This window comes from Montipora foliosa, chromosome 13 (assembly GCF_036669935.1).
Source record: "Montipora foliosa isolate CH-2021 chromosome 13, ASM3666993v2, whole genome shotgun sequence".
NCBI classification, from domain to species: Eukaryota; Metazoa; Cnidaria; class Anthozoa; order Scleractinia; family Acroporidae; genus Montipora; species Montipora foliosa.
The window spans coordinates 31,105,946-31,125,654 of NC_090881.1; the positions used below are offsets into that span (position 1 = coordinate 31,105,946).

General features: G+C 42.3%; 2 protein-coding genes across 3 annotated transcripts in view; both read left to right on the forward strand.

Moving 5' to 3' along the window:
- LOC137982092 (uncharacterized) overlaps window positions 1-19,709 on the forward strand; it is a 34,714-nt gene that overhangs the window by 10,029 nt on the left and 4,976 nt on the right. For both annotated transcript variants that reach the window (XM_068829139.1, XM_068829140.1), the window contains exons 12-33: window positions 1,603-1,684; window positions 2,629-2,718; window positions 2,820-2,946; window positions 3,829-3,908; window positions 4,358-4,416; window positions 5,762-5,807; window positions 5,908-5,998; window positions 6,215-6,256; window positions 6,606-6,679; window positions 6,809-6,858; window positions 7,722-7,818; window positions 8,519-8,614; window positions 8,860-8,970; window positions 9,769-9,868; window positions 10,404-10,524; window positions 10,755-10,818; window positions 11,611-11,700; window positions 12,034-12,153; window positions 12,390-12,428; window positions 13,518-13,631; window positions 14,119-14,180; window positions 14,280-14,360. In XM_068829139.1, the coding sequence (XP_068685240.1) occupies window positions 1,603-1,684; window positions 2,629-2,718; window positions 2,820-2,946; window positions 3,829-3,908; window positions 4,358-4,416; window positions 5,762-5,807; window positions 5,908-5,998; window positions 6,215-6,256; window positions 6,606-6,679; window positions 6,809-6,858; window positions 7,722-7,818; window positions 8,519-8,614; window positions 8,860-8,970; window positions 9,769-9,868; window positions 10,404-10,524; window positions 10,755-10,818; window positions 11,611-11,700; window positions 12,034-12,153; window positions 12,390-12,428; window positions 13,518-13,631; window positions 14,119-14,180; window positions 14,280-14,360 (1,836 nt within the window). The remainder of the gene's footprint in view (window positions 1-1,602; window positions 1,685-2,628; window positions 2,719-2,819; window positions 2,947-3,828; window positions 3,909-4,357; window positions 4,417-5,761; window positions 5,808-5,907; window positions 5,999-6,214; window positions 6,257-6,605; window positions 6,680-6,808; window positions 6,859-7,721; window positions 7,819-8,518; window positions 8,615-8,859; window positions 8,971-9,768; window positions 9,869-10,403; window positions 10,525-10,754; window positions 10,819-11,610; window positions 11,701-12,033; window positions 12,154-12,389; window positions 12,429-13,517; window positions 13,632-14,118; window positions 14,181-14,279; window positions 14,361-19,709) is intronic.
- LOC137983672 (uncharacterized) overlaps window positions 16,327-19,709 on the forward strand; it is a 4,147-nt gene continuing 764 nt past the window's right edge. Inside the window, exons 1-2 of the mRNA XM_068830828.1 lie at window positions 16,327-18,049; window positions 18,253-19,709. The exon at window positions 18,253-19,709 is cut by the window's right edge and continues 764 nt beyond it. Coding sequence (XP_068686929.1) covers window positions 17,117-18,049; window positions 18,253-19,290 — 1,971 coding nt within the window. The 5' untranslated portion in view covers window positions 16,327-17,116 and the 3' untranslated portion in view covers window positions 19,291-19,709. The remainder of the gene's footprint in view (window positions 18,050-18,252) is intronic.

A 19,709-nucleotide genomic window follows, 5' to 3' on the forward strand; every position in this document is an offset into this window, starting at 1 on the left:
CATGGAAATCCCTCGCATTCTTCTGTACGTGTATATGTTGTTGTACAATTAGTTCGTTTGGTGCTATTTTTTCTGAACTGATACAGAATATATTGAACTGGTACAATTTTAATTGTACTGGTTTATTTTTATCAACTGTCTAAAAAAGGAATTTTCCTTTCTTCGGACTGTCTATAAAAGGAATTTTCCTTTTTTTGGGGTATAGTTAAAAAACAGGGGCGTGGTTTTTAGGGGGTCTAAAAAAGAACATGTTATTTCTTTCTTTCCTTCTATTTTCCTACCCCTCCCTCTCCCCTCCTTTAGGCTTAAATTGTGTAATTAGTGCTTAAAACCACTCATGTTATTCTTGTTCAAACCAGACTGTTAAGTATTTCCAACAAGTCTTGCTATTTTTGTCCTGCTCTGAATGCTCAGCAAACCTTATTTCAGGAACCTCTTGAACTAAGTAAATGAATGGCAAACAGCTGTTATCAATCATAGTTATCAATGAAGTGTGTTCTTTGTGTTCAACAAACATTAACTATTTTCACTGTTTTTGCACCAGCACAAATTAAAATTGTACCAGTCCAATACATTTTGTACCAGTTCAAAAACAATTTGTACCAAAGAAAATTAAAGTGCAAATTGAACTACAACATATACATGTAATTTAGATCATTCTGGAAGTGTGTTAATTTGAAGGCGTTTTACAGTTAAGTGTTAAGCCTTCCAAATGCTCAGTCTGGCTGGTCTGTTCTGTCAGATGAAAGTGTTGTAAGACTGTTTAGTGGCAGATTTGTTTGTTCTAGCAAACAAATAGCTATAGGACAGCCTTTCTTAACCTATTCACACCTCAAACGCCCTAGGACCTCCATCCTCCCCCCCTTCCTTCCCCAGACAGAATAAAATCTATCAAGGCTCACTCTCAGGGGTCATTTGGCTTACGTGATGAGAGCCTTGTCTATACAGACACAAAATAAGTCTCTGTTGATGATAAGTCCGTGAACACAGATTCATTAGTTTTGTTTATGCTCCTTTGGGGTGGGTGGTAGTATCGAGAATTTCATTTTCTCAATGTTTCTTTCTAACCAGTCTTGGTCAACCAGTCAGCGTTCAAGAGAGTCTGTAATAGCTTTTATCTGTAAGAGAACTGTAAAATAAATAAAATAAATAAATATTGCTAGTGCTAATCACCCTTACTTGCAGTCGAGGACTGAATTGCGAAGGGCGCGGCTCACGAAATCGGACTGAAAGCATACAAAGGCGCCTCTGGCTGCCGCTATACAGTCCATGTTTGATGTTGGAGCACAGAACCACAGCTAGATGTTAATTAGCTGTGAGTCGATTTTGATGAGGGAGGAAAACCGGAGTACCCGGAGAAAAACCCTCGAGTCAGGTTGAGATTGACTGAAACTCAGCCCACATGCTGGCTGAGGCCAGAATTGAACCCCGGCTCGCAGTGGTGGGAGGCCCGATAGATAACCACTAAGCCACCCTGACTCCTGAGAACTGCTCTGTATTGTCATTTCATTTTTTGAGTGAGTGAGTCCGAGATCCGTGCCCACATTTGATACTGAATAAAATGTTACACCAAGTGTTAACCCAGTTTGTGTATCTCTTCAGGTGGACTATAAACCTTGCCTTGACAACTGCAAACCAAATGTTTAAATCTTCGAATCCCTTTGATTCACAAGACTTAGTTGAGGTAAGCTTTACAATAACAGAATTTTTAAAGCACTGATTTCGAAGTTGATCCTGCAGTTTTATTGTTGTTGGGACATTTTGTTGCTTTTTGAATTGTTGGCTCTAGAATACCCAGACATAGATGCATAATATTATTGTGTATTCTGGCCAGACTGTCGTCTGATACTGTTTTAGTGCAAAACATAATGATCATCACGTTGGGCTGACACAATCGAACATGTTGTCAGTTTAGACCTAACAGAATTGGGTACCAAAATAAATGTAAATAAATGTAATTTGCATGCCATTGCTCTTACGCCAACAGATTTTCAGATTTCAGATTTTCAAACCTTTATGCTGCACTGAACATAGGAAGGAAGGAACTTTCTTTATTATAAGTGTCTCTTCTAGTCTTCTAGCACAGGAGCACTAATTGGGAACACTGTAAACTGAAATCAACAATTAATGTCCAGAGAAAAACTTTTTGGAGCAGAGAAGAGAACCAACAAACTCAACCCACATGTGACTCTGATTAATCTGAGAACTAAACCAGGGCCACATAATTTGGAGTTTGCTAGCCTTTCTTGTCTGGATTGTCAAAACTGTAAAGAACGCTAGGTAATTGTAGCGTAAGAACAGGTTTAAAGTCATGCTTTGCAGGGTTGTTGCTTTGCCCTTCATGGCCAACCTTATGTACTAGAGCATTGCACTGGCATCGCAGAGTTCATGAATGGGTTTGAATCCCAATATGAAGCCCCATGAATTTTTGAGGTGTCTATAGGTGCTTAAATTGTCCTTATAAGTGTGAGGATCTTTTCTCCCTTTTGTCTTTTACCTGCACTTCACATAAATAAATTTATTTCATTCAGTGTTGTAGCTAATGTGGTAAAAGTGATGAACTGTTGGTATTTGTTTACAGGTATTAAACTTATTATCCCTTGCTGATAGTTTCCGTGTCTCTCTTAGGGTGACGTTATGTCTGTGTGCTGTTACTTTGCCTTTTTATTCATGAGTGGATACAAGTATCGACAATCCAGAGCAGTTCTTAAAAGATTAGTAAGTGCTGCAGCTCGTTGCAAAATTAATGCTTGCTGATCCAACTATTCCATTGCAATGGTTTGGTTAAATTATTGTTACATCTTCTTCATTACTCACAGGATGAATTGAATGTGTTGAAAATTGGGATTAGAGATGAGATAGAACAGTTTCCTTCTCTGATTACGAATGTAAAGGATCTGAAGAGAAAGAAGGAACTTGACAGTCTATTGTCTGTTTATGAAGAAGGTAAGTAAGTGTTGTTTGAGTAAAGATTGCTTTTTACAAGGTCAACAGTTAAAGGCTGGAAGCAAAGTGACAAATTTTGCCTTGTTATTGTTTTCTTCATTTGTTTGTTTGTTATTTATTTGTTAGAGCAGGTTGAAATATTGGCAGCTGTACTGCTGATGTGGACCTGCTATATCCACCCACCTTTACACTCACGAAGGACAGCCACAACACCGGAAATTCACTCCCTACTCTTCTCGAATAGTGTGTGGGTTCTTTAACATCCCACAGGGAACTTAAGAATGTGAAAGACGTTTGTGAGACGGGGCCTAATTGGTTTATAGTCCTTATTTGAGAAGACTTGAAAGTCTAACCATTTGCAGATGTTATTACAAGGCAGCACTTTCTCCTCAGTTATTATAAGACCCTGAGTGTTGGTCTGGCCGGAGTCAAACTCACAACGTTCCGCATGGCAGCTCGGTGCTCAACCAACTGAGCAACTGGTGCCCTTATGGGCTGCTATTTCCATGCTATGATTGGTCATACATGTATTTCAAGTGAAGCTATGATCTTCACAGTTATGAGAGCAATTTTTGCAATTGCGTAGAGAAGCCTGAAGATTTCAGGACCTCAACGGAGTTTGAACCCATGACCACCAGATCACCGGAATCGCGAGGTCACAGGTTCAAACCCTGTTGAAGTCTTGAATTTTTCAGGCCTCTCTACGCAATTGCAAAAATTGCTCTCATAACTGCGAAGATCATAGCTTCAGTTGATTTCATATCCGCAGTTCACATATGATTCATTTCATATACCATTTCATCACATGTATTTCATTTTGCAAAATCGTAGCTGGTCTAATAACTACTGTAACAATAATATAAAATTATCGTTTTATCTCAGAAATCCAGTTTTTAGAGCAGAACTATGACATTGCAAAGTGTAACATTTGGATGAAACAAGTGGCTGAGATACAAATCAAGGTATGGGATGAGCACTGAAGGGGCAGTGTCACGCTATTTCAGTCAAACATACATCTTTGCATCAATGAAGACCAAAAAATAATGGTGTAGTTTTGTTGCCAATAACTATTGAAGTGTACTGAAGCTATTCTTTGTTATATTTGCATCCATTGATGGAGAGGATGGAAATGGATTGAAATTTTAAAAAACTGGCCAGTTTTTTCAAGTGCGGAGATGGTGTCCGCAGAAAGTCGCCAAGGATTAAATACCAATAACTCTTTGTGCAATAAATATATTTCATATCTTGTCAGTGGGTTGTCAGGAATGTTGTATGTGTTAGCTTAATTACTAATTTAGATTATTACCCATTTTTGACCTAAAACGGCAAATTTAGCATGACAGTGCCCGTTTAACCATTTGTCCGTATTTTACATGAAGCAAAGGAAATGAATTTCTGTTTCTTGTTACAGTGCAGAGCAATAGTTGCAGAAAAAATTGTGCAAAGATTTGATGTTGTCAAGGTTCCAAGGTAGTTATAATTTCTCTACACATAGTCTGCCTTGGTAATGATAATAATTATGCTTTTAAGAATGGTGTTTTGGTACATGAAGCTTGTCAAACTCTTAGAGCTACTGATGCAAGCCACTTCATGGCACTACGTAGGGCACTATAAGTATTGACACAATCTCCCTCCATTCAATGCAAGTTCCTTCATGCATTCATTTTTGTCCATGTTTGGCTATCTGGGCTGCAAAGGCCAGAGTTTGGATTTTTGTAGCTCGATCAGTTGTCAAAACCAGAAAAGTAAGGCTAGAAGTAGGGGTTGCACACTACACGTAAATTACTTTGAAGATTTTTCTAATTAATTCATTACATGTAAAGTGCCCATTGAGTAAAAAATATCTTTTACTTACTTTATAGACCTTTCACAATGATGAAGAATGGTGTTTTCTATTTTGGAATAATCTTCTCTCATTCCAGAGATATTCAAGTTTTTGTTCAATAATTGATAACGTCACAAACTGTACACGACTGTAATAAATCACAAAATTGAGAATATATCTCCCCGTAAATTTTGGATGGGTGTTGTTTAAATTTGGCAGCTGTAATCTACGTCAAGTAAGGCAAAAAAGGATCGCCTCTGTGCTGTTACCATGGCAACCGCTTTTGCTGCTAGGTCTATTTAATGCAAGATTGATTTTGTCGTTTATTATCGTAATAAGACATGTTCACTCTCGGTAAGCTCATACAGAGATGTAAAGCATTATGGGCAGCACATTTCATTTGCCTTTCAAGTCGTCAGAGACCATCTGCCTGTACTTATCTGTTCAAAATCTAAGATATTGGGTTCATTGCAGAGAGGGAATGGAAACGAGAGTGTTGCCATGGCAACATCTGGGTCTCACCCTATGCCTTATCTGATGTACATTATTGGTTGTGGGTTCAAATCAGCATTTGACGATGCATAATATCTTTCATGTATTTCAAGACATTTTAACAGGGAAAATCGAAAAAAACGTTATGTATATGAAGAGAAATCTTTATCAGATATGCAGTGTACAGATATTTATTAATAACACCAAGGCTGTTGCCTAACAGGAGCCCGGTAGCCTGGGGCTCCCAAAGAATAGCTCTGGGCGCCTTACTTTTTCACAGCAACACCTTTCACTTCATATGTTGGGCTCCTAAGTTCTCAGCGTTTAGCTCTGAGGGCCCCTTTAAAATTTTCTTAGGCAGCAGCCTTGAACACATTTCTTTTGTTTCTCATCACGAGTTTTAGAATGTTTGATAGACTAAGTGCTTTGTAGAGCTGGCAAGTCAACAAGTTGTTACAATTCTGATTTTACAGTGATAACATTTTACTTCAATCTCAGGAATGTGACAATAAATGATCTGGCAGTGGATCTTGTTATTAATCTGGTAAGTTCCATTTTTTTATTTCATCTAGATCAGATGCCTCAGAAGGATAAGCTTCATTCTGCAAATTCTTTCATTTGTTATTTTTTTTCTTTTCACCCAGAGTCTTACTTGTGGCACAGGTTTTTATAGTAGTAAGGTCCATGAAACTGTTTGGAAAGGTCGCAAGCTTGTGTTAAGGGATAAAGAAACTGGTAAGTGCTGATCTCTTGCCCAGTTGTAAGGCTTCTGTCCCAAATGCTAAGTTGATAATTGCCAAGGTGTTTTTGAGGAAAGTACTGGTCAAAATAATTATGCATTACAGGGACCCTGAGCACTAGTCTAAGCAATAGTTGCACAATTATAATTTGTGTAAGAGTAACTGTTGTCTCTTGTGGAATTGCATCTCAAAGTAATCTTGTTTCTTTTAGGAGAGTTTTATGATGACTTTGCAGGAAATGCAGAGCAAAAGGGTGAGTATTTTGTCTTCTTTTCCTGACTTTTATCCCTTATTCATTGTTCTTATGTTATCACAACTGGCTTGAACCGATCATGATTGAGTGAAGTAAGAGCAGTGTAGTCCTGAGTTGGACTGTTTAGGATACATTGACTGACATTTTAACAGCCCGAGCAGATGTCATCTTTATCTACCATCTATTGGTAACTTGCACAAAACGTTTGTCTCTTAAGATGACCCAGGTTGTCAAAATGTCATGCAATGTCATCCTAAAAAGTCCTTCTCGGGACTAAACTCACCCAGATGATAGTACTTCCCTTAATTATCTTCTTATCTTGATTCATATGATGTTCTTGCCATTTTAGAAACTGTGCGACAGATGCTTGGTTTGAAAGAAGAACAAGTTGTAGAATTGAGTGGTGATCATTCAAAATATGAGGTAAAAGTATTAAATATGGATACAGATTCAGATTTTTTTTCACTATTGCTGAATATAGTTTCAGTGGACTTTTTAGCTTCAGACAGAGATTGGAATTTGTTTAAAATATTTGCTTTTTCTTCATTGCAGATATACTTTGAAAGTTCATCAAGAAACAAAACGTTAAAAGCAGGATCCATGTAAGTTCTTTGTCTTTCGTTATCTGTTGTATGGGAATGGGTTAATTTAATGTTGCTTTCCACTCAACATACATGGACATGTATGTTTGGTGATGCTGTTGGACGTGCAGCTAAATGTACCACAACCTTCATTAAATGGGAAAGATTGGCTCTAGCTTATCCAACCTGAGATTCTAATCTTTCCTACCTGAAGACTACTTTCATGAATATGTGGCTATAACCTAGTACATTTCAATACTTAGCCTTAGCAAATTGTCATCAGTCTTGATGTGTTAAATGTATGTGAAGAGTTCAGGTGTTGACCTTTGCATGCTAGCAAGTGGTATTGTCAGTGGAAACCCTCTTGGATTGTACAACTTACAAATAAAAACTGAAATTTGGTAGTATCAGCTGAGTTGACGAGAACAAGTCGAACATCCAAGGGAGATTAAAAAGCTGACCTTTCACGTATTAGCCCTTCGTAGCAAGTTTACACAGAACCAGTGAGTGTCTTTGGAAACAAAGCTCATTTGCACATCCAGACAACTGCCTCAGGGAAAGTGGACATTTGCCCTTTGTTTTATTTTTCATTCAAAAGAGTAATATTATTTTAAAGCTTTGAAGAAAGAGAGACTGTCTCAAGCCTACTCTTGTCTGCCATTTTGGTTGCCATTGAAGCTTTGTAGAGTCACATTGCGTCGTTCTCACAATAGTTTTTTCTTCTCCAGTGCTGTTGTTTTAGTTGAATGACTGTTTTTTAATGCTCGCAGGCTTCCTGCAGTTATGGTGATCAGAACGTTTTCAATAGTTCATCTACAATGACCTTTTCGGTATAATTGTTGTCAACATAAAAAAGATTGGAATTGTCTTTCATTTATCTCCAGGTTTTTGTACCAGATATTTCCTGGGACAACACTGCAATGTCAGAGATTGTTATTTAAGGCGGCAAAGACTGGAGAGCTGGATACTGTACAAAAACTGGTGCGTGTTATACTGAAATAACCCCCCCCCCCCCCCTCCTTCCCAATCCTGGGCAAACAACACAGAGTTATTCTTCAATTCAGCGTGTTTATCTAGGTTGTACATGTATGTCCCTAAACTAAAGAAGGAGGGATCAGTTTAAGCCGGTCTAACAACGCGGTGTCTTTTTGTGTTGAATCTTATAGTGATTTGACGAACAAACCCTGCCGCCCCCCCCCCCCCCCTCTCACAGCCGTCTAAACCAATCAGATGCCTGATGTTTAAAAAATTCCGTATTAGCAATATTTTGTGTTTACAAACATTGACGTAACCTTTCTTTTGGTATTGAAATTTGCCATCCATTGCACAACTTTACAAAAATCATTGTTTCTACAGCCAGTTAGCTTCTGGTTGGCATATTAATAACAACGGGTGACGTCACGAGAAACTTCACTAAAGCACCTCAAATGTGTCAATCTGAGATATTCAGTCTGTTTACAGGAAATTGGGCAAACGTATTGAATTTCGACGAATCAAACGTTTTAAGTTAATCTCAGACGTCTAATTTGTCTTACTGTATGTAAATGGCGAAGCATGTCCGACGTTAAGTTTGTGTGAAGTTAAGTACCTCTCTTATTTTGTATAAGTCGTCTTGTTGACTCTCAGGGGAGTCCTCTTGTATAAAAAGAGCCACTAAATCCATTTGTTTTGTAATTAACAGGTTGCATTCTTCAATGCAGACAAGGATTTCATTAAGTCAAAAGAACACGGTTCAGGCAACTCTGCTCTTCACATGGCCTGTAGACATGGACATTTCGTAAGTACCAGATATTTCTCAGTTTCAGATTCTCTTATTGAGATCTCTTTACGAAAGTGAACTTTTTAGTATCTTCTTTGTTGCCATGCGATCCATTCTGGCGTTAACACTAGTAATGAAAATGGGTCCACTCAGGGACAAAGAAAAGCAGATTTACTAAGAAATTTCATAATAAGAACTTTCATACTGAAGTGCGATTTAGCCGGACAAGCTTTGACGGGACATTTTTTCCTCTATTATTTCAGGATATTGTTCTCTATCTTCTGGAGAATGGTGCCGATATTGATATGTTCAACAATCATAATAACACGCCATTTTTCCTGGCCACTGAGAGCTTGCACAAGGAGATCTGTCAGGTGAGGGAATATGTTCTGGCATGTCAAAAAAAGGTCAAGAGTGCTAGATCGTCTCTTAAAACTCAATAATATATATGCAAATGGTCCACAATGTCAGGGGAAGCCCACGTCAATTTTCGGAAACTATCTGTTCGGAAGGCGATTTGAGATCTTGAATTTTCGGAACATTTGTTGTAACATTCCGTGCTTGCCTGCCTGTCCTTGGATTTTCGAACATCTAAAACATGGTATAATTGCCCATTTTTAACGGATGTTTACCCTAAAAAGGTTACCTAGAATTTTCGGGAGACTTTTTTGGCTGAAGGTAAGTATTGATCTCTATAATTTTCGGATCACTAGACTTTCAGCTAGGGAATCCAAACAGATAAAAATGTGCCCATATCTACCGTTTAAATACTAAAATACAATGCTATGTTTAAGTGGTTTTGAACTATATTCTTGTTGGGTGCCCCTGCAATGTGTGAACTTGCTTGTGTTGCACGACGTTTCATTCTGACTGTTTATAACTTTGCTTTAAAAAAATTCACAACTGCACCCAGGTACCCACGAAAAGTACGGTAATTGTGACTACAACGAGTAAGACAAAACATTGTAATAAGAGCATTAAGCCAACGAAAGAGACAGGGGAGGGGAGAGGGAGTTGGGAGCTTATCAAGGAGTGTGGGACAATAGGGTGGGGCTTGGGAACAGTGAATGGAGAGGTTTATTCCACCCCTGTTCTTCTCTGCACCTCAGAAGTCTTGTAATTAGCCACAATAGTTCATTGTCAGTACTTTTTTTCATGTCTCATTATCATAGCTTCTGATTGAGTGGGGAGCAGAAGTCATGAAAAGGAACAAGAGTAGCAAAACAGCCTTTGATCTCATGCGTCATGGTGAACTAAAAAAATTCTTGGAAGGTATTGCAAGCTGAACTTTCTTATGTTACTTCTTCTTCTTCCATTACTTGGCTCCATCTATAAAGACGATTCTTCCAATTGGTCAGGGTTTCCATATAATAATAATAATAATAATAATAATAATAATGATGATGATGATGATGATGATGATGATAAATAAACAAATTAGTATTTACATTTCTTGGTTTCAAAAGTGATTAGCCAATCGGGCCTTGGAAGAGGCCAAGGATGGCAACTCGACCATGCTTTGCGACAGGCTGTTCCAATCTTTAAAAGTTCATGGAAAGAATGAGAATTTGTGGTAGATTGTAGAGGACGAAGCAACTTTATATGCCAAATTATGAAGATAACGACTTGTGTGCACTTGGAATTCTGGAATGAGATACTTGTGCTTATCTATTTCAGCAAGACCATTATTAAACATGTACATTATGGCCAATCTATTCCTCTTCCTCTTTAATTCCAAGGAATCCCTGCATATTTGAGAACAAAAATTTATAAAAAACCAAGTGCTTCCCTGATTTTCGAATTCCAGGTAAATACAAAGAATGGCAGCAACTTGTTCCTGCACTAATATCAGGAGACACGAAGAAACTGACTGAAGTGGTGGATGCACACCACAGGAGGGAGAAAATGCTGGCCAGTTTGCGAAGCAGGTACCTATCATAGCAAGAGTTGAATATTCTTTGGGTGATGTAAATTGGTGATCCTTTTTTTAAAATGTAACAATTTACTTCGCCAGCTCTCATTCCTCAACAGTTTTGGATCGATTCGCCAACGATGCCCTCCCCTGTTAATCTTGGGTTTCGAAACAAGTATAAGTTTCGAGAGTTTTCTTCATTTCAAAGTTTTGTGAATTTTGTTATCTGTTTTCTTTCCTTGTAAGGTGTATCAGCGGTAGCACTCTCCTTCACACAGCATCCTTTTTTGGCGCCATTCCAGTTATCAAGGTACTTGTGGTACCTAAATGTTTGAGAACGTGCTTCCTGTTTTCGATTGGGTTAAGTTCGCAACAAATTTGATTTCAGTTTAAGGAGCTCAAACCAGTTTTAACACTTTCAATAAGTTGTACTATTTGGAACGATTGAATCTACCCACCTGTTTCACTTAACGGCAATGTTATGATACCACATGAAACACCAATAAGTGCTTAACAAGACGCATTCATTAATGTGACGTAATAGGTTACCATGGGAACAAAAGAATCATCCAAAAACGCCCTATATTTTGTGTTTAAGTGCTTATATCTCAAAAACGAACTCGGTGACCCCCTTTTCTCCTATAACATTTCTCCGTAACATTGCGGTTACCTTGAAATTGTTGGAACCAGTTGGAAACACCATCAAAGGTCAGGACGCAGCTCTTACATCGGCTCTCGTGATTGGTTAGAAAACATTAAGCACAAAAAAATACATAACGAAAACAATGGAGCGTAATCCTAGACACATTGCAGCTGCAGTATTCAATTAAATTGGAGTTGGGAGCTGCGTGGAATTTGGGGTCCAATCCCGCTTTGGCCACTGAGTGGATTGGTCTTCAATGGTCCCGAGGCCTCATGCGCCAGTTGGGTTCCTGTTGAGGTTTGATTGTTTCTTGCAGTTTATTAGAGTGGGATGTCTGTGGACAAGCTTAATAGCAAAGTGCACTTCTACCATAAACAAAACACTGGCTTATTTCAACGGCACAAAATGATCAAAACGCAGCTTTTTTTTTCCTCTCTTTGACGAGTTCCTTTTTTCCAGACTCTGCTCTCTGAAGGTGTAGATGTTAATGTCCTGGACTACAAAGGTGCCACACCTCTGCACAGAGCCAAAGATGCAGACACCGTTGAGGTAATGCATTCCTTATCGTAACCCTCGGTTCATTCATTGAGAGACCGTCGTTTTTTGACCTTTGCTTATTTAAGCTTTCGGGAATGTTGTGTAAACTATTTCGGGGATGTTCCAGGTTAGCGGGCCCTCCGTGATTATCGACACTAATCATATCACGATAGAAACATAGTTCTATGCCACTTCGGCTTAACGTCGGGTCTTGAAATGTATTTTTTAAGCTGCTTTCATTTTAAGTCGGAGTAGAATAAACCAATCTTTGATTGTCAACCTGGCTGCATTGTGAACTGTAATCTTTCAGATAACGATACGTCTGGTCTTTTTGCCTTTTTTTAGCTGCTGTTAGAAGCAGGATCAAACATCGATAGTGTGGACCATGATGGCAACACTCCATTGCACGTGAAGTGTTACGGCGAGAGTGGAGAAGCAACAGACTTAGAGTGTATTGAAAAGATGGTAAGATTAGCTACAGCTCAACCTCTCTTATCACTGCCTGGTCAACAGTCTCACCATCCGGAGTCTGCAACAAACTAGCCTAAGTGTAGCCGTACCCTCACCCCGTTGTTCCTTCGGGGGGAGGGTACGGCTACACGTAGGCTAGCAACAAACCAACGTGTATGTAGTGGTTTGTGCAGATCCATCAGTCGTTTAATCTCTTTCATATTAAGAACATTTATTTGCTGTTTTTATAGTTAATGAAAGAAGCTCCGCTGAGCATCAGAAATAACCAAGTAAGTGGAAACAAAGGTGGCAGTGCACATACACTCGTTACTTTTGGTTAAGCTTCTCTTTGCCGCACATTTTTCCAGTTTGGCCATATATTCTCGACGGGCCAGTACCTCCCTGTTTACTGAACGTTCTTCATAAGGTCCATCGTCATAATATATTTGGTTTCACAGAGCATAACTTTAAGCAACTAAAGTTAATTAATGATGTGAAGGTCTTGTGGGGTGCAGGGATACGATGGCGCAGTGGTGAGAGCACTCGCTTCCCACCAATATGGCCCGGGTTCGCTTCCCTGACTCGGCGTCATATGTGGGTTGAGTTTGTTGGTTCTCTACTCTGCACAGAGAGGTTTTCTTTGGGTATTTCGGTTTCCCCTTTCCTCAAAAACCAACATTTGACTTGATTTGCGTTAATTGTTAGTTTCGGTTTACAGTGTCCCCAATTAGTGCTCCAGCGCTAGAACGACTTGACAGTTAAATAAAATTCCTTTCCTTTTCTTCCCTTTGTCCTTTTTAAAAAAGGATACGAGTGACTGAAATCAAATGCCATCCGATCGTGGTAATGGTTCCTCGTTCCAGCATCACCAAAAACCAGATTTGGTCGAATGATTATCTATGGCTAGCTAGTTGCCTTCCAGAAGCCTCTAAGCGAGAATGATCATTGCAGTTCCTTGAGTAGCCTGGACAGCGGCAAAGGAAGGCTGAAAAATATGTCGTAAAACAAATACCAAAGTAATTACTTCGACCAATCACAGCAGGTGCAAACGGCGCAATGAACCAATCCAAATTGGTGGCAATTCCGTGTAACTTGCTCAAAGCGCGGGAAAATCGCGCGTGCGAGTTGCGATTGGTTTTGGTTTTCCTTTTCATTGGTTGATAAACTGGTGCGAGATTTTTAAACCAATCGCTAAGCGTAGCAATTGCAATCGCGTAATTACTTTCGATTGTCATTTGAAAACCGCTCTATTAAACAGTAAGACTTTCACCAAACAGTCGGGTTCGACTCGCCCGCCTTCCATTTACTTTAAATTTAGTCTCCACGCTTGTTTAGTGCGCGTTTTGTTTTGTAATAATTTGTGATGTTCTCTTGATCAGGATTTAATGCCTATTCACTGTTGTGCGATGCAAGGTCGAATAGACGCCATTCAAGCTCTGCTCTTCTTTGATACTGGAGAAAGCATCAAGCAAAATTTGGAAATGGAAAATGAGGTACATAACGACATTGTGTCGTCCTAGGATAAACGATCTCGCTTGGCAGCCGCTAAAATTCGCGAGGCACTAGCCTGTCAGCAAACTCTTTCGTTGATCGTGGCAGCGCGAGTCATATGTGCAGCAAAAAAGCGATAAGACTGGTAAAAGGAAACACTTCCCGCCCATCGCAATCGTCTTGTGGCCTCTCTGCGTTCTTACGCTCGCACAACTGCCTTTGTCTCAAAACACTTTTTGAGACTACACTGTACATAAAGAATCTGTTAAGTTTTCGACTTTGAAAGAGTTCGTTCGTTTGTTTCGACCAGGTCACGTTACATTTGGCCTGATCAGCCTCGTCCAAATCCTTGGAAGGTTTTATTTCCCCTCGTCCCTGTTTGGTTGGGTTTGTAAACTCAAATCTAAATTGCCTCTCCAGCTGTTCTCACTGAATGATGTACTGAGACGAAACATGAATTGCTTTTGTCATTTTTTTAAAATCCAATAGAAATCACCACCCAGTTTGCTTCATCTGTCTGTGGCCAATGACTTCCTTGATTGTGCCAGGTGGTAAGTAGTGACACACTTTGCGACAGTGATCAACACAATGAAGTGTCTGTCTTGCTACTAAATTCCGTTTTTTTTTTCTGGTTTTTGTTCCTTCGTTAGGTTGTCGGAAAATAAATTTGAATTTAAAGAAAACGAGACGGATCTTCTGGTCCATAAGATACTACTTGAAGAGGTCCCATGGTGAGCATATCTAAAGAAATTACTACTTTTTTTATCATTAATTGTGCGGAATCTCACCTTTAAAGCTAACTGCCAAACTGTCTTCCGTCAATAAAATCGAATATGAGAGTATTGAGTTTCTTACCGTGAGAACCAAAGATGCTGTTTGGTCGAACCTTTTAGAGAAACTTTCAAAAAAGACTTCACCCACCTTACTGAATTACAAGTATCTTACCGCCAATTTTTTCATCGATTTGTCGGCGTTTATTGCTCCATAACTTTCAGTCCATTTCAAGGATCTTCAAGAAATGTCTAACTAATGATATTATTCGACGACCCAGGCTAACGGGCCATCTTTGGGACAGTGTCTGCTCAACTCTCTTTATCCTGTTGGAAGTTTGATTGATGGAAGCTAAAACTCAGTTTGGCGGTTGGCACTTGAAGAGGAGCTACCGCAGTATTGTGAAACACTCCAAACAGTAATATATAGTTATGACCTTACTGACTGCAAGCAACATCGTCTTTTCGTTGATCGTTTAATGTGGCTAAATGTAATTTAGGCTAAGTTAAAATCAAGCCAATGCTGGTCAGCGGTGGTCTGGGAATCAGGCGCATTGAGGTGACATACGGGGTTTCTCGATTCGCACGTGCTGGTCGTTTCTGCTGTGTGAGGTGCTGTTTGTTTCAAGCAACAAGCGTTCAGTTGTTCCGCTTTTTTCGTCTTTCCGTCGTCCTCGCCGTTATGACCGCCCGGCAAACCAACAACAGCTTAGCAGCGGCTCTCTCTTCTCTCAGTGCTCCATCAGCGCCGGTCTCCAGTACGAACACACGCGGTACGTCTTCAATTGTGTCTTCGCAGTCCAGCGAGTCTGTTGTTGTTTCCTCGCCACTGGTGAGCATTCCGGCTTCGGCAAATCCACTTCCGACGGCCTCAACTGCTGTTCTTTCACCTGATCTGGTGTCTCTCATTAATCAGGCTGTTCAGTCGGCTGTTCAGGCTTCGCAAAGGCAACCAGGACCAGCGATTGCGGATCCCGTCTCCTGTCCTGGCGCCAGTTCGTCATCTGCATCGTTGGGCGGTTTAGCTTCGACGTTTTTCGCCGCTGGAACGGGCTTTCCGCCTTCCCTTTCAAGCTCGTCGACCTCAGGTAGGCTTTCTCCTCTTGTCGTACCTACTTTTGTATCTACTTTTAACGCTCCGGTCCCGGCAATCGTCTCGTCTTCGGGGCAGGCTTTAAGTGGCGTTTCTGCTCATTTGCCGCCATCCATTGCACCGCTGTCTATTGTGAACTCGTTGGCGGATCAGCCGTTCGTCGTGGGCCCGGGCTACTCTCCCGTTCCTGCCAAGCTCGTTACGCAAATCCGTGGCGGAAAATTCGTTGACTTGTCGGAACTTTTAGCGGCGAATTTGGTCAGCTCAGAGACCGAGCCTCAGTTAATGCTCGATGGGCGTTTGGTTTTATCAGCTCCCCCGAAGAAACCTCGTCGGCGTATCGAGGATATCACCACTTGGACGGAAGCCTTCACGGTGTACTCGCTTGTCCTAACGTCGTTTTTCCCTCATCGTTGGAAAGATTTAACGTTGTACAAGTTGTTAATCTTGCGGATTTCTCGCCAGTTTAGCGGACGGGTTTGGCTTGCTTACGATAAAGCTTTTCGCGAACACGCTGCGGCGACTCGGTTGGCCGATTGGTCGACCATGAACGCACAGCTCTTCACTTTTCACGCCGGTGGTGCTTCTCCTCGCAGCCCCAACCTCGGCACGTCGCCGGATTCCTCTGAACCAGTGGGTTCCAGCTCTTCGAGGATCCCTTGTATGTCCTGGAACAAGGGAAGGTGCACCGCCCCTTATACGATTTGCCGCTATTATCATCGTTGCAGCACGTGTGGCGGCGCCCATCGTTCTGTATCATGCAGTTCTAGACCAGAACGTAAGCAGGAGAGTTCTGTCAGGCGCAGATCTCGGTCTCCGACATTTAGTGCCTCAGCTGGCCAAAAAGCACGGCGTCAGTAACGATTGGCTCCAAGAAGTTTTCCCCTTCTCAGAACTTTGGAACATGTTGCGCGTACTTCGTTCATTATGTAGTTAGTCATTATGTAGTTAGTCGATTGCTCAGTTAGTAGTTATGTAGTTAGTCGATTGCTCAGTTAGTAGTTATGTAGTTAGTCGATTGCTCAGTTTGCTCAGTTAGTCGATTGTTCAGTTTTATTAGAATTTTTCACGGTTTTCTTTGCTTGCCCCTGTTGTGCTCTGGGCTTGTTGAATTAAACTTTTCTCACTGTTGCTGTATTGCTGCCCTTACTTCAGGAGGGGGGGGGGGGTAGGGTCGTTAGCGGGGAATTACCATCTCTCATTCTGTTTCCTTCCAGTCTCCAACCCCTTGCCCCCGGTGTCCGTGGTTAGCCCTCTAAAGCCTGAAGTGTTCGCTGCCAAGTTGTCCCAACATCCGGACCAACATCTTGTCGCCTTTGTCTTGGACGGCCTCAGGAATGGCTTTCGCCTGGGATTTCAGCATTCCAAGAAATTAAAATCAGCTAAGTCAAACAAGGCCTCTGCTAATCAACACTCCGAGGTCATTGACCGCTACTTGGCTAACGAGGTCTCCCTTGGGAGGGTTGCAGGACCTTTTTCCTCCCCACCTTTCCCTCATTTGCACGTTAGCAGCTTTGGAGTTATCCCTAAAAAGGGTCAACCAGGCAAGTGGAGGCTCATAGTGGACCTGTCATCCCCTGGTGGGCTAAGTGTTAATGATGGCATTGACCCTGACGAGTTTACCATGCAATACATCACGGTTGATCAGATCATTCGTATGATCTCAAGCTATGGCTTAGGTGCCCTGATTGCTAAATTCGATGTTGAGGCAGCCTACCGCAACATAGCTGTCCATCCATCTGATCGATATCTCTTGGGTATGAGATGGCGGAAGCACTATTATGTTGATTTAGCGTTACCATTTGGCCTCCGCTCTGCTCCTTATATTTTCAATTCTGTGGCGGACATGGTGGAGTGGATTCTCCTACATACACACAATGTTTCTGCGCTGTTACATTATTTAGACGATTTTATTACTGCAGGACCGCCAGATACTAACCAATGTGCTGAGAACTTAGCCACTTCCATAGCTGTTTGCCGTTCCTTAGGACTTCCACTCCACCCGGATAAGTGCATTGGCCCGTCCACGCGTTTAGTTGTTTTGGGCATTGAGTTAGACTCAGTGGCTCAGGTGGCCTGCCTCCCCTCGGACAAGCTCCTTGCTTTACAGGTGCTGCTGCAGTCGTGGCGGAATCGTCGCTGGTGTACTCGGCGCGAACTGGAGTCCCTCATTGGCCACTTACATCATGCCGCCAAGGTCGTGTGGCCCGGTCGTACCTTCCTGCGTCGTATGATCAATCTGCTCCAGTGTTTTCGTAAACGGGACCATCCAATCCGCCTGAATTCTGAATTTCACCTGGATCTTCAGTGGTGGCTTCAGTTTTTGTCCTCTTGGCATGGCGTCTATTTTTGGTTGTTTCCCGGCATGTTGGCCACCCCTGACCTCGAAGTTACATCGGACGCATCCGGTTCCCTTGGCTTTGGTGCTTACTTCAATGGGGAGTGGTTCAGCGGCGCATGGGTTTCTTCTCAAGCCTCTCACTCTATCGCCTATAAAGAGTTGTTCCCGATTATCATTGCCGCTCATGTTTGGGGGCCCCACTTCGCCAGGCGCCATGTTCTGTTTCGCACCGACAATGAGGCCGTGGTTTATATCCTCAACTCTAGAACATCCAGGATTCCCGTGTTAATGCGCTTGCTTCGCCATCTTCTCGCCTCAGCGGCTCGTTTCAATTTCTCCTTTGCCTCTCAGCATGTTCCGGGGGTTCATAATTGCATTGCTGACGCTTTGTCCCGCTTTCATTGGCAGGAGTTCCGGAGGTTAGCACCCCAGGCTCAGTCGCTTCCAGTGTCCATTCCACCTCATCTCCTGGAAGAATTGATTGGCTCTCATTAGAGCGGCAGTGCCAGTTCCTGTTAGCCCATGGTTTGGCTGACTCCACCCGGAGATCTTACGCATCTGGCCAGAGGAAATTTGTCAACTTCTGTGCGCATTTGGGCAAGTTGCATCCCAGTGGCTCCCCGTGCCCCACCGATGAATGGACATTGTGCCTCTTTGCCACTTTTCTGGCGGGATCGGTTCAGCACTCTTCGATTAAAGTTTACCTTTCAGCAGTTCGTGCCCTGCATATCGAAGAAGGCTTCCCAGACCCTCTGGTGAACTGTCTACGTTTGCAGCGAGTTCTTCGTGGGATCAAACGGACCCAAGGTTCCCCTGAGGCTCAGCGCCCTCCTATTACGGATCACATTTTGATGATCATCTTTAGGTCTTTGGATTTATCAATTTTCGACCACTGCATGTTTTGGGCCGCCTGCAACCTAGCATATTTCGGCTTCCTCCGATCTGCTGAATTTACTGTTCCTAATTTGGCTAGTTTCACCCCGGCACTCCACTTAAGTGTCGGTGACATTTCGGTAGACTCTGACGCCAATCCTTCCTGCCTGCGCGTGCGGATTAAAGCCTCCAAGACTGACCCTTTTCGGAAAGGCTGCTTTGTCCACATTGGCCGGGGACGCTTTCCTCTGTGCGCCCTTCAAGCTGTTTTGGCCTATTTGGCTGTGAGAGGGAACTCGGGTGGCCCTCTCTTTCTTTTCCAGGATGGTCGGCCCCTAACTCGCGCTGTCCTCACTGCTCGTCTCAGAGAAATCCTTGCTGGAGCGGGTGTGTCGGGCAATTTCTCCAGTCACAGTTTTCGCATTGGTGCGGCCACGGTGGCAGCTCGCAACGGCATCCCCGATCACCTTATTCAGGCCTTGGGTCGTTGGTGTAGTTCAGCTTATCAGTCGTACATTCGCACTCCATCCGAGTCATTGGCTTCCCTCTCTTCTCATCTCGCGTCTGGCTCAGTTGGCTCGTGACCCAGGTATACGTGGGAATTCATGCGGATCACAGGAAATCATGCGGATTGCAGGAAATCAAGCGGACCAGTCCTCTTCCGTTTTTTAGGGTCGCTTGTGGCTCGCTTGCGCCTGCCTGCGGTGTCTGGCCAGGACTCCTTTAATCAATCGGGAAGTCCTTGGCAATTTCCTGGTTCAGTTCCTACCTCAGGCAGAACCTTCTTCATGCCTCGCGGCCGGAGGAGCTGTGGCGGACCTTGCTTTAGTGCCTCCTTTTCACCTTGCCTCGGTTAGCAGACTTCTCAGTCTTATTTCATGATCAGCTTCACGGTACTCGGGTAAGTGTCGTCCAGTGTCGTGTCTTGAGCTGGGGGTGGGTGCTTGTGTGAGTTTGGGTGGTGGCGCAGGTTCCACGTCATCCCTGTTTGCGGCCCCTTCGC